This window comes from Gracilinanus agilis, chromosome 2 (assembly GCF_016433145.1).
Source record: "Gracilinanus agilis isolate LMUSP501 chromosome 2, AgileGrace, whole genome shotgun sequence".
In the NCBI taxonomy this organism is placed as follows: Eukaryota; Metazoa; Chordata; class Mammalia; order Didelphimorphia; family Didelphidae; genus Gracilinanus; species Gracilinanus agilis.
Window position 1 is genome coordinate 545685078 of NC_058131.1, and position 13867 is coordinate 545698944.

Sequence of the window (13867 nt, forward strand, 5' to 3'; positions counted from 1 at the left end):
AACTCTCTCTCTCTCTCTCTCTCTCTCTCTCTCTCTCTCTCTCTCTCTCTCTCTCTCTCTCTCTCTCTCTCTCTCCCTCCTTCCTTATATGGTACATCTGGTAATATTTGTGGTTTCACTATCTGCATTGATGAGAGCAGATTGCATTAGGAATAGTTACTGGTAGATTTGTTTCATTCTACTTCTATTTGTTGTGCTTTTGTTTTCATCACAAATGCTCTAGGAATAATTTGTTACTTGAGAGAGGTGTCTGCTTCAGTTCAACATCTCTTTATCTCCATTGTCTCCTACAATAATTTCCTGACATTGGTGGCCACTTAATGCATATTTCTTCAATTAACATTTGTTGAATGAACTGTTCTATCCTATCTCCCACTGAAACCCTTCGTTATTTTCTTTTTCTGGATTAGATCCTTATTTAACCAAAGTTCACTGAAATTAGAAATTATTTTTGCTGAAACATGAAATTTCACATTAATGACTACTCTCCCTTCCCATTTCCCAGTTTCTTGTGAAATTGAGCCGCCGAACATAGGGCATATATATCTTCTACCCTCTCTATTATTCATTCTTGCTCTAGCTTCCTTCTCTATTACCAGTCACCAGTCCTAAGTATCCAATACCCAGATCAACAGAAAATTTAGTTTGCCCTTCAAAATAATATGTAATCCTCATTAACACCTATCTTAAGAAACACAGAGAAAGCAAATACAAATTATAATGATGCTAGGTGTTATAGGAGGAGTAAAATCAACCTGCAGGTAGAAGTTAGGATAGTTATATTTGACTACTAGCTCTGCTATAAGTCTTCTTGAAGGCCTTTATGCATGATGTTTAAACCCTCTTTGCTTCAGTTTCATGTACAAGGTGAAGAGTGTCCTGGGAGGATAAAATGAAGCAATAAATATGATTTTCTTTGTTTGAAAAGCCAAATAATATTATTTACATCAAAATTTTCATGGATTTATGATTTAATCAGTGTGGACATTTATTTTACCATTGTAACCTCTCTGAACCTTAATTCAGAAATGCTATGGCCAAAAAATTGATAGCCCAGTAGCCAAACTTCTGTTAGTCTGAGCAAAAGACATATTATTTCTGTTATTTCTTCTCTGATTAACTATAACTTTGGCATTACAGGTATAATACCCCCAAAAGGTGTTTGGACTCGATGGAATCTTGGTACATTAGAAGAAAACACTATCCATGGTACCATAAAAAGGGCTTTAGAGACGGAAGACGAAAAACTTAAATGCAGAAAAATTTTAGATAAAAGTAAGTTAACATTCATATAAATACTGGGATAAAGTTTTATCAGTAAACTCAAATGCAGTTGTTCATTAGACAGGAATTAATAATGATTACAATTTCAGAATAATAAGAAAAACAAGTTCAAGTTTTAAAGGAATATCTTTTTTATTGATGTTCTTTGCTTATTGTTTTACCTTCTATCTTTATAGTTACTTCTACCATCTTTCCTAAAATATGCAGCAACTCCTTTACCAGGTCCTGACTGCTAAGTTTGTGATAGCCTGGGATATATCAAATACATTTTTCCAAGCTCCCATAAGCTCGAAGAAAGCCTGAAAATATTTCTAAACTTTGATTATTCATGCAAGGGGGAAAATATGTGTATGTGCATATATATATGTACATTTCTATACATATATAGGTATATATATATATATATGTACATATATATATATAAGTATATAAACACTTTCATTTCAAAAGTCTCATTCCAGAGATTTATCATTTTTGGTATTGTCTCCTTCTATTCAGAATTTTTTCAGTCTACTTTAAGGTTTCATTTTATTTATTTATTTAAGTTTTCATTTAATTTAATATTAATTTGATACAAGGTTAAAATGGAAGAATTCCCACTGAAAAACCTAAAATGTATGGAAGAGGTTGAAATTACAATTTTTAAAAATCAATATTCTTGGGGGTACCTAGGTGGCTCAATTTATTGAAAGCCAGGCCTATAGATGGGAGGTCCTATATTCAGATATGGCCTCAGACACTTCCTAGCTGTGTGACCCTGGGCAAGTCACTTAACCCAATTATATAACCCTCTTCTTCCTTAGAATCCAAAATGCAGTATTGACTCTAAGATGAAAGGTAAGTGTTTTAAATAAAATAAAACTAATATTCTTATTAAAACAAAGCATAAGAATTTTAAGTCCATAAAATGTATTTTTTTTAAGTTATGGTAGAAATAAACACTTGGAAAATTTATTTTAGTTTTAATGATTTCAGAACATTTCAATGATAGTTTGTAATACTTGATGATAAAATATGGCTAGATGAGAATACCTAAGACGTTTCAAGAAATTCCCTCAGTTTGAATACTGGTGAAACCAGGATATTTTTGTGGAGAATTAGAAATTAAATTAATTGTATCTTCTGTCCCAGAACTTATAAATTTGTAAGTTTCATTAGTTTTATTTTTCAAGAATAAAATCTTCCACTTAGAAAAAAAATAATTTGTAATTTGCTAATTTTTATTATAGCTAGCATGTGATTACTAAGCAATATTCCTTTTAACCTGTTGGAGAAAGTGTTAGTGCACCAGAAATCTATTTGTTAATAGAAAAAAAGAAAATTTATTATGTAAAATAATACATATTTCAACTAATTATGATTAGCTCACTTTAATATTTTTATTTCAAATGCATTTCTATGAACTATGAACATTTTGATACAGTGTTTAATTTGGAATCAAAGATACTATGTTTACATCCTTAACTCGTACCACTCTGAATTTGGACATGGCACATAACATCTGTGAGCCTCAGTTCTGTCATCTGTAGTCTCAGAGATTCAGAGCAGACAACCTCTAAATTCTCTATTTTATCAGCATAATGGATAGAGAACTGGACTCTGTCAGAAAGACACAAGTTCAGGATGTGTGAACATAGACAAATCACTTAATCTCTCAGGTTTTGGAAAACTAAGAGTTTAAGTTGAATAGCAGTTGTAATTTTGTATATTGATAGAGGCAGTTTCCCCAATGGGACTTTCTTTACTAGAGATTACTTGTGCCAATAAAATCACAAGTCCCTTCATAAAAAAAAAAAATTCTTCCTAATGATTAACATAAAAGCATTTTACTTGTAAAGACTGACATAAAATAACTATTATTTATAGAAAATTACATAAAAATAAATATAATTATGCTAGCACATGTAAAATGACCCAAGTTTGAGGATGGAGATGGAAACTAAGGAAAACAAAAGAAATTTTTTTAAAAAAAGATTTGTTTTGTAGTTTGTGAGGTTGTTTTTATTATATTGGGGGAAAGAAGAAGATCAAAGAAGGGATATACAATGGCTTGAGGATTGTTATACAGTTGAGAAGAGCATTCAGATATGGGATTAGATGATTTTTCCAGTCCCTTCCATGTCTGACTTTCTAGAATCCTATAAAAATTCAGCCTGAAAAGGATTACTTCATTAATAGCTAAATTCCTGTTCAACACAACATACTGGAGAGAACTTTGGAAGTGAAGTCTAGAGATATGAGCTCTAGTCTTGGCTCTGCCACAAACTATGAGCTTGAGCAAGTTACTATTTCTCTGGATCTAAGTATTTTCATCTGTCAGATTGGGATGTCTAATTAAAAGATGGCTGAATTCCCTCCCAATCCTAACCTTCTGTGATTCTATAGTAACAACAACAATGACTTCAATGTAAATTATTTTGGAGCCCCTGACTCTATTTTGGTTTGATTGTTTTCTCCTCATTAAGTGTATAAATCAATTCTACATGTATCTATACATATTATATATGCATACACACATATATATAAAATTAATTTCTGTAGAGTATCAAACATGGAACTTACCTGCAACACATTGCTGAGGCCCTCTCTTCCTCTGCTACTGACTTAAAATGTGATTGGGAAATATGTAACAAGAACATATATGTAACAAAAATGCAATACAAGATAGATAAGGTTAAACTGTGGTTTCCTATGTCAACATACAGTCCTTAAGGATCTTTATTTCCTGTTTAGTAGTCCCATTTGAATTTGACACCAATGTCTTAAATGATTAGTAAGTTGTTCACTCTTATCTCCAGTTGCTCTGTTCTTAGAATTATTACTGAATGAGAAAAAACTGATTTTTTATAAGTGGCTTCTCCCTCACTTAATTTTTTGGCCTATTTTTGTATGGCTAATTTTCATTTTAAAGATACCAAAACAAATCATGAAACCGAGATTACATATCATTTGTGATATGGTATTCAATTGATTCTCTTAATGCCTTTTTCTGTCAACACCATTCAATGATGGATTCCTCCATGAGATGTCAAGCTTTCTCCAACTGAGTAACCAAACTCAGAACTTCTTTCTCCATCTTTCCTCCAATAAAAACAAATCTATTTTCTGCTTTCCTTTTCTAGGAATTACTCTTTGTCACCACAAAGTATAAAACATCGAGGTGTTAGTAGCTGAAAAAATATCTCCTCAAAGAGTTATTTAAATTTTAAGAGAATATTTAAACAAAACATGCTGCATGTATGGAGAAGGATTCGGTGGTGGCAAAGTACATTCCCCAAGATCATGAACTAATGGTGCTTTCTCATACTGTGCAACATTTACCCATGCTCTTCCAGGGAATTAAGTGGCAGAAGTGGGTAGAGTATTGAACTTGAAATCAGGAAGAAATGAGTTCAAATCCAATCTCAGACACTTTTTAGCCATGTGACTGAAGATACTAACATCACCTACCTGGTAATGCTGTCATGAGGATCAAATGAGACATTATTTGTAAAGCTCTTGGCATAGTGCCTGGCACATAGTAGGAACGGTGTAAATGTTTATTCTCATCCCTACCACAACACTCCCACAAACAAGATGTCTACAACTACATTATTTTTTACTAATCTTAAGAAAAGTGTCATGTTTAGATTATACTTCATGCAAATCATACTCCAAAAATTAAATAAAAACTTGACTTTTACAAATCTAATTGTAAAATGTTGTAATGGATCTTAATGATTTACTTTTTAAAGTACTATCATGAGGATACTTCAAAAAGGCAAAAATTTGAAGCTTAAATTCTAGGATCAAACTACTTAACTATATAATTCTAGATATTAAATATCTGAAGCACAGAGAGCTATTCATTTCCATCAATTTTACAAGCATGAAGCACTAAAAAGTTCCACTCCTTAGAACTATTCTATACATGTAGCTTAAGTTATCATGAACTAAAAAGAAATAAGTAGAAAGCAAATGTCTAAAGATATAATAAACCGTACGATGTTTAATGGCTTGGAAACTACCTGAGTGGCCATCTGGTCTAACCCATCCATGAAAAGGAAGGCCTTGCTACCACATCCAAGAGAAGCAATTATCTAGCTTCTGCACAAATACCTCTAATGAAGAAAAACCCATCGGCTCCCAAAGAAACCCATTTTGCTTGTAGATGTTTTCTTTAACTATCAGGAAGATTATCCTATCATTAAATTTCAGTCTGTTTATTTTTAGCCTCCCATTGATTCTACTCCTAGGACCAAAAAAGACAGGCTTAATCTCTCTTTCTCATGATATAACATCATATCATATGCTTGTTTCTGTTTTCTTTGAAAAAAGAATGACACGAGGCAGCTAGGTGGCTCACTGGATACAGAACCAGAGAGCCAGACATAGAGACAGGAGATCCTGGGTTCAAAGCTGGCCTCTGACACTTCCTGGTTTTTTGACATTGAGCAAGTCACTTCACCCTCATTGCCTAGCCCTGGTAGCACGCTTCTGCTCTGGAGCTGGTACCTAGGTATTGATTCTAAGACAGAAGTTACAGAGAAGAAAAGAAAAAAGGAAAGAAAAAGAATGGAAAAGGGAAGGGAAGGAAGGAAGGGAAAGAAAGGAGGGAGACTAATGAAAACTAAAATGATCAGCTCAAGTAACCTTTAAGAGAATTAGGCCTTTTCCTTTCAAAGCAAGTAGATAATTTTTGTCTATTTAGCCCCTCCAAGCGTCTAGGATTAGAAGATTTTATGAAAACAACCTGATTCCAGTTTCCTACTTCTCCCCTAGTCTCATTGTATCTTCTCCTGTCATACCTATCTGTTTCTATCTCATCTTTAAGAAAGTTGACTTTCAGGTGTGTGTGTGAGAGGCATCCATAAGTCAAGAGAATATTCAAAATGATCTAATCTATTCATACTTCTTCTACACTCCAAAATGTACCACATCAACTTATTCTTACCGTAAGGGTAGTTTGCTCCAAATAGAGCCTCCCTGGTTGATTTACTGGAATCAGAGATGTGTCTTGGCTGTTTTGAAATTTTCAGTTAATTAATGCATTACCAGCTTTGACTTCTAGAACTCACAGCACCCACTCATTTGACTTTTCAGTTTACTGCATCTGCTTTGAGTTCATCCTCTCTAAAGGTGTGTAATCAAAGACAGAACGACAGCATCAAGAATCTTGTCAGTATTATCTGTGATTCAGTCAAGGACTGTCTAGATGACTTCTTAGGTCACTGCCAAGGCTAAGGCTCAGTGAACGTTTGGTTTATAGAGTAGTAGCAGTAAACAATAGGGAAAGGTAGCCTATGATTGCTTGCCGGCTCCCACTCTGTATCTGTCTCTTGATACCCACTTGATTTTGTGCGTGTGTGTGTGTGTGTGTGTGTGTGTGCTTGTGTGTGTGCGCACGTGCATGTGTGTACAGATATTGCAATGGAAAATTATGGCAAGGCTGTCATGCAGTAAAGTAGGAATGGGACTCAAAAGGCAATGTGACTTTAGAGTAGAGTGAATCTATAAATAAACAATAGAATGAACTTTTTTTTCCCTCTAGAGCAGTGTAAGAGTTTCTTCATCTAGAATAGAGTTCTTAATCCTTGAGGATCTATAGATAGATTTCAGGGGGCCCAAAAACTTAGATGGGCAAAAACTTACATTTTTAACCTTTAGTTTCCTTTGTAATTTGGTGTATTTTATTTATGCCTGTAAAAAATATTATTTTGAGGGATCTGTAGATTTCACCAGTCTGCTAAAGGAGTCCTGACACAAAGTGGGGAAGAACCCCTGCTCTAGACTGTTTAAAACATAATTTTTTCTTGCCATCTGAAATACTCGTCATCAACCAAATGCATATGTTCTCTAGAATTAAAAGAACTTTTTGTTTTTGTTTTTAATGAAACAAACAGATGGTGGATAGTTAAAATCTGCCTTCTAAACAAAAAGGCAAAATATCTCCCTTTTTAGGATTGGAATGTAAGCAGTTATAGAATTTCAGTATCTGGAATGCCTCAGGATTTACAAGCCAGCTCCCCTTAGCCAGTGTATTATTAGATTACTTACAAGACCGAACATTTTAATGCTCATTTCTCTTATTGTAGTCTATTGCCACATTAAGATTTTTCACATTAGTGTGAAGACAGTGTTTTGCAAAGCACAGTTTTCTTAAGTCTTACCTTATCAGCCAGAGACTTTTAGGTAAAAACACACAGTTGAAATCACAGCTCAGCTATCTTTATCTGCAAACTCAATTAGTTATCAAGCATTTAAGGAGTACCTATACTATATGCAGATGCTATCAGGGAATACAAAAGATATAGATGATATAGTCAGTACTTTCAAAAACCTTTCATCTAGTAAAACACATGTGAAATGCATTGTTCCAAGATGCTCAAGTTAGATTAATTTTCTCTCCTTGAGGTTTGTCAATTGGCATATTTCAGAGATATTTCAAAGGAGTGGCAAGAAGGGCCAGGACACTAAATATTAGAGGGTTGGTTTTTTGTTTTTTTTTTTTAGTTTTTGGCTTCTGTTCCTCAGACAACTTCTGTTTCTTTTCCACGAGGTCTCCAACATTCCAATGAATCTGTGATCTCATCAATATGGGACTTTCTTCCAGTTATGCCAATCACACAACATCATGTCTGCTTATCATGTATAACTATTGTGTATGTCTTTCCATAAATTCACCATAGGTGGTCCACCCAGGGAGCTAGAGGCCTTCCTCATGTTTTCCTCATGTTAGAGGGATATCAGTGGACCACACAGGCTGTCACTGGCTATCCTTCATATTTGTTTCATGATCATCCCATCTTCTTTTTCACTTATGGATTCTTTTTAAAGATCTCCTTCATATCTCTATTGCCCTTTGAGTAATTCTCTACCTCAGTTTTTCAGAGCATATATGTAATATTCCATTACTCTTAGACATACAATACAATCACAGTAATATTAATGCTAAAAAAAGATGACACTCTAATTCAGGAGGAAATTTATTGTTATTAAAGAACTTTTCAAGTTCCCCAAAGGCAGCCTATCCCTCTCTCTTCCTCCTGTTCAATTCTAGGCCCAATTTATGATTTCTATGTAGTGTTCACACACTAAGCGCTGTGAAGGATGGAGTACTGTCCTGGAATAAGGAAGACCTGAGTTCATATGCAGGCTCAGGCACTTACTAGTTGTGTGAGCCTGAGCAAATTACTTAACTCTATTTGCCTCAGTTTTTTCATCTGTAAAATGAGCTGGAGAAGGAAACAACAGACCATTCTAGTATCTTTACCAAAAAAAAAACCCAAATGGGATAATGAAAGAGTCAGACGTGATTGAAAAGTGGCTGAAAAATAGCGAAAATCTTTTACTCTGGAAAACAATCAGTGGCAAACAATTTTTAGCTTCCCTCCTTAAAACCTGTCCTGTGGTAAATCCTTAGCAAGTACAAGAACAAAATTCTCTCTGTAGCTATTGCCTCTATCATAGAATCTTTTTTTTAATCCCCTATCATAGGATATCTTTTTAACCTTTACCTTCCCCCTTAGAATTAATACTAAATATTCCAAGGCAGAAAAGTAGTAAGTTAGGCAATGAGGGTCAAATGACTTGCTCAGAGTCATACAGTAAGAAGTGTCTGAGGTCAAATTTGAATCCAGGACCTCCTGTCTCTAGACTAGGCTCTCAATCCACTGAGCCACCAAGCTGCCCCTCTTTATCATAGGATTTTAAATAATTTTGTTGTTTATGTGACAGACACTTCATCTGTGGAAAGGCATCAAAATGATATTTGGCTCTATGTAGTAAAATGCTATATTTAGATCAGTAAGCAATAAACATAGAGACCTTATAGCCTCACCTCTCCATCATATTGGTGTGCATTTTTAAGATAAATCCTCCTTCAGAAAAAAAGAGTTTGCCTTTCTATTCTATGCTTTTTCATTGAAAATTCTACTAATTCATGTATAGATAATTTTTATAATTATTTGTAGAGATAAGAAAGCTGGGAAAATGGGTTGATAATTTACCCATATCATTTTTTTCAATAGTTTATGATCTCTGCCATTCTTTGGGAGTCTGCACTTTGATATAGCACAAGAACTCACATCTACTTCCAAAATTTTACTTTCAACAGTTTCCTTCCATTTATGTTTAGTCAGGACTAGCCATTCTTTCCAATTTTATTTTTCTTAAATACCATTTCAACTTCTATAGATAGTATATTGAATACAGAGGTGGCTAAAGTCATAAGATCATAGATTTAAAGCTAGAAGGGACCTTAGAGGCAATAGCATCCAACTCCTTTATTTTACAAATGAGAGAACCAATGCGTAGACATTAAATGGCTTGCCCAGAGTTCCCTGGAAGTGTCTGAGGAAAGATTCAAAGTCACATATCTCTGATTCTAAGTGCAGACTCTATCCATTATCTTGCCTATTGTCATAACTCCTATTGTTATTGTCGATGAGAATAGTTTACCATGAAAACACTGACAGATCATTTCTATTCCATTGCTCTTTGTTGTCTTTCTCCTTTCATTGGTTACTAATCATAGCTAATGCTTTCCACCTCTCTTCTCAAAGACACATTCATAATATGTGTACATAACCTGAGAAACCCTTGGTTTCTTTTATGTCTTAATCCTCAATTATATATTTTTTCATAAGTGTTTTTTTCTAACTTCCTCTGATGCCCACTTTTGTATGAAATACCTAAAAATAGAAGGAATATAGCTATAAAGCTGAAAGGGACCTCAGAACTCACCTAAAATAACTCTCTCATTTTAAATTTGAAAAATCTGAGTCTCAGAAAGGTTGTGCCTTGCCCAAGGAAATATAGGTATTAAGGGGTAGAGCTGGTATAAGAGTCTAGTTCATTGATCTTCCAATCCAGTGTACTTTCCACTGTACCACACTACCTTCCAAACTGTAAAAGTATGGGTTGGATCATCTCGATAATTTTTTTCTCTACTTCTCCATCCTCTACTACAATGGTTGGTGTATAGACTACAATCACGTTCATGTTGCTCTGATTTCTTATGATGATTGTGAATATTACGTGACAATTATAGTTTACAAGATAAGATGACCAAGAATTCCATAAAGTGTTTTTTGTTTCCCTTGGGTACACAAGAAAACCAACCACATTAATTTATCACTTTTTAAGAAGACTTTTTGAGTTTCTATGAAAATGTCAATTGAATAACTACATATAGATCTGGCCAGAGTTAGAGAGGTCTTATGATTTAAGTCAGGTCAACTTGACAAAAGAGAATTAAAATCAGAATCACATATATATATGTATATATATATATATATAATCATATATCCTTTTCCATAATAACATAATCAAAACAATGTCTCTAACTTTCTTATCTGATCCCAATCTGTTAGTGGGAATTTGAGACCAAATAAGAATCATGCAACTTTAGAACTAGAATCATCATTGAAGACCAGCTAGTCTAAATCTCTTTGTTTTAAAGATTTTAAAAAAACAAGATTTAGGAGATTAAGTGAGTTATCTAAGTTTACAAAGGTAAATTCTGACTGTGGAATTCTAGTCTTTCAACTTCACATTCAGAGTCATTTCAAGTACAGTGATCTGGGAACCAAAAGGATAGCTCTCTGGGTAATCATTGCTCAGGTAGGATTTTGTGCTATCCCTAAAATCATATCATTTAGTTGGTCACATGTTCTACATATGTATTGGACTTAACTCTGGGTGCTATGTCCATGATGGAGCGAGACTTGTCATGGGACACAAAAATTCATGCTTTATCGGAAAAAATCTTTTATTTCTTTGGGCCACTTCTAAGATTTTTATGAAAACTGAAAACACATATTGATTTTTGGGGTATGTTTTGTTTTTAAAAAGCAGTTACTCTTTTCATTCTCTAACACTGAATCAATGATTACTTCTAAAAATCTAACTTCTTTTATCTACTGTGATTTCAGCTAAACTATCCAACTTCATTGGCAAGAGTATGTGGCAAAATATTTTTCACATTTTTGTCTTGTTCCCTGTGAGACATCCATTGTAGGAATTGCTGCAGGCTGTCATTTTTGTCTGCCATCCAGTGTTTGCTGGCATGAGTGTTGTGTACTAGACTTAGTGTCTGGTCATAGGGGGGAAAAACATGCAGCTGAGCCAGACCATTTTGTTATTCCTTTAGAATTAAAAGCATATGAAACAGATGCAACTTAATAAGTTTTTTTTATAAATAACATAAACTTAAATAACTTAAAACAATAACGTTCAAATACAACTTAAGATAAAGTTTAATGCTGGTAACAACAGAAAAAGCATGAGTAACGGTGGGAAGAACAATATTCAAAAGCCATATGCCCTAACAGGAATTATACAAAAGATAGGTTATGTTACATAAAAAACCTAATGATGTCTGAATTTTAATTTTTTGAGTTTATAATATGCTACTTTGTAGAAAGTGAGATGAAGTACATTGGTATTATTAATGTTATGATTTTATATACAAGATTGTGAAACAACCTCTAAGAAATACCCTTTTAAAAATTGAGCAGCATTACTGTTTGTTTTTCTACATATAAGCATTTTTCTATTGGTATAATTTTTGTTTTTCAAACTAGGTTTTTATTTAACACTGCAATTACAATTTTTAAGAACATCGACTGTTTTTCCCTCTGGGTAGACTATAGGGGTTTCAAAATTTTTCACTGGAAACAACTCAAATCTTGCTCAACTTCCACAGGTAGCATTGACTTGATGATCTGACAAATCATTCCAGCAGCCTCTAAGTCCAACATATTTTACATAACACCCTCTGCTTTTTTTAATTATTATAGCAGCCATTTTTTAATAAGCAGATAGAGATTTTTTAAATAATAATCATCAGACAATCAAGTCGCAACTTACTCTTAAGGGTAAATTAATTTAAGAAAGAAATGTTACTATTACTAACATCATGATTGTACAACTTCGTTTAAAATTTTTTACAACTTTTAGTTACTAAATCTGATTTTGTGTATAATTTCAAATCTTTCTTTAAATGCAGTCTCTTAAAATAAACATAAACGTGCAAGTCCAGCTTGTTCAGTTTTTTTTTTCAGTAGTATTCCAGCCTTTCTTAGTTACTTTTTACAAGTCTACTTAAAGAAATCTTCCTGCTGGAACTGGTTCCTTATGTCCTATATAGGGTTAGGTGATTGCTATAGGAAGAAAGTGGGCTGTTTTCTGTTCTTTCTTCGTCTTCTTGCCCTTCACAGGGGACCCTTTTTGATTTATTGCAACAAACATTTCTCTTCCACTGTTTGTCCATTTTGCTGAAGCATATGTATTGTAATGGTTTTCTTGAATGAGTTCTTTGAAGTTACAATCTTCATTGCAGACTTTCTGTTTAAAAAAAAAACCATAATGAATGCTTTGTATAATGAGAAGCAGAATAAGTAGGAGACAGGTAGAATGAAAATGCACCAGAATTCATCTTTAAAGGTGAGGAGTTCTCATCCGGTTTGGAAAATGATGTTGATGGCCAAGTAAATGAACTCATGAAACAAGTGCTTTTTAAGTTAGATGAATAGATGGCAATATTTATTTTTACCTATACATCATGCTTTTGAATTTTGTATCTGTTTTAAATAGTTAGCACTCAATGATCTGCATCTGTTGGAACCTCTAACAACAGTTTTTTTTTAAACCCTTAACTTCTGTGTATTGGCTCCTAGGGGGAAGAATAGTAAGATTGGGCAATGGGGGTCAAGTGACTTGCCCAGGGTCACACAGCTGGGAAGTGTCTGAGGCCAGATTTGAACCTAGGACCTCCCGTCTCTAGGCCTGGCTCTCAATCCACTGAGCTACCCAGCTGCCCCTCTAACAACAGTTCTGTGAGAAAATCGTCAAGACTGTCTTATAGTCATTTTTATTTCAGGGAATAGTTTCCCCAACTTCATATCTAGGGAGAGTGTTTGCAACTTTTCAGTGGTCTTTTTCTTTAGGGTAGATGATTTCATCATGGAGTAGATCTACATCTATAGTAGAGAAGTATTTGGTGATAGAGTGGGTTGCCATCGTTCTCATGTTATTCAATCATATAAGATTTTTCATTCATAAAACCCTCTACGTTATCTCATTTGACTATCAGAATAATACTGAGAGGAAAACAATTTAAGTCTAATTTATTTCCGTTTTATAGATTAAAAATAGAGGTCCTGAGAGACCTTATGACTTAATGTCCCAGAGCCAGCAAGTGGGAGAACTGGAACTCTAACTCAGGTCTTCTAACTCTGAAGTGCTCCTTTTACTGAAACACACTACCTTTCTATAGTTTGCAAAGTAATGGAACCTTTTTATAATAGGCATTTTCACCTCCACTCATGTCAAATTATTACTAAGAAATGAATTCAAAGATTTAGACCTAGGAGAGACCTTAAAGGTTATCTTTAATGTAAGCCTAACCCCTTCATTTTACAAACGAACACACTGAAGCCTGGACCATTTTAGTGACTACCCAGGGTCACCAAGACTGAGCTGAAAATCAGACCAAAATTCTAAGACTTCAAATCTAGTGCCTTTCCTATAATTCTATTTTTAGAATTTCTTTATGAATATAAATAAATCAAGCTTAAGTCTAGTTTTTTTGTATGTAGCC

General features: G+C 34.0%; 2 protein-coding genes across 2 annotated transcripts in view; one reads left to right on the plus strand and one right to left on the minus strand.

Moving 5' to 3' along the window:
• FAM227B (family with sequence similarity 227 member B) overlaps positions 1 to 13867 on the plus strand; it is a 336182-nt gene that overhangs the window by 106012 nt on the left and 216303 nt on the right. The window contains exon 8 of the mRNA XM_044660052.1: positions 1141 to 1275. Coding sequence (XP_044515987.1) covers positions 1141 to 1275 — 135 coding nt within the window. The remainder of the gene's footprint in view (positions 1 to 1140; positions 1276 to 13867) is intronic.
• Positions 12373 to 13867, minus strand: part of FGF7 (fibroblast growth factor 7) — a 79518-nt gene continuing 78023 nt past the window's right edge. Inside the window, exon 3 of the mRNA XM_044665182.1 lies at positions 12373 to 12612. Coding sequence (XP_044521117.1) covers positions 12418 to 12612 — 195 coding nt within the window. The 3' untranslated portion in view covers positions 12373 to 12417. The remainder of the gene's footprint in view (positions 12613 to 13867) is intronic.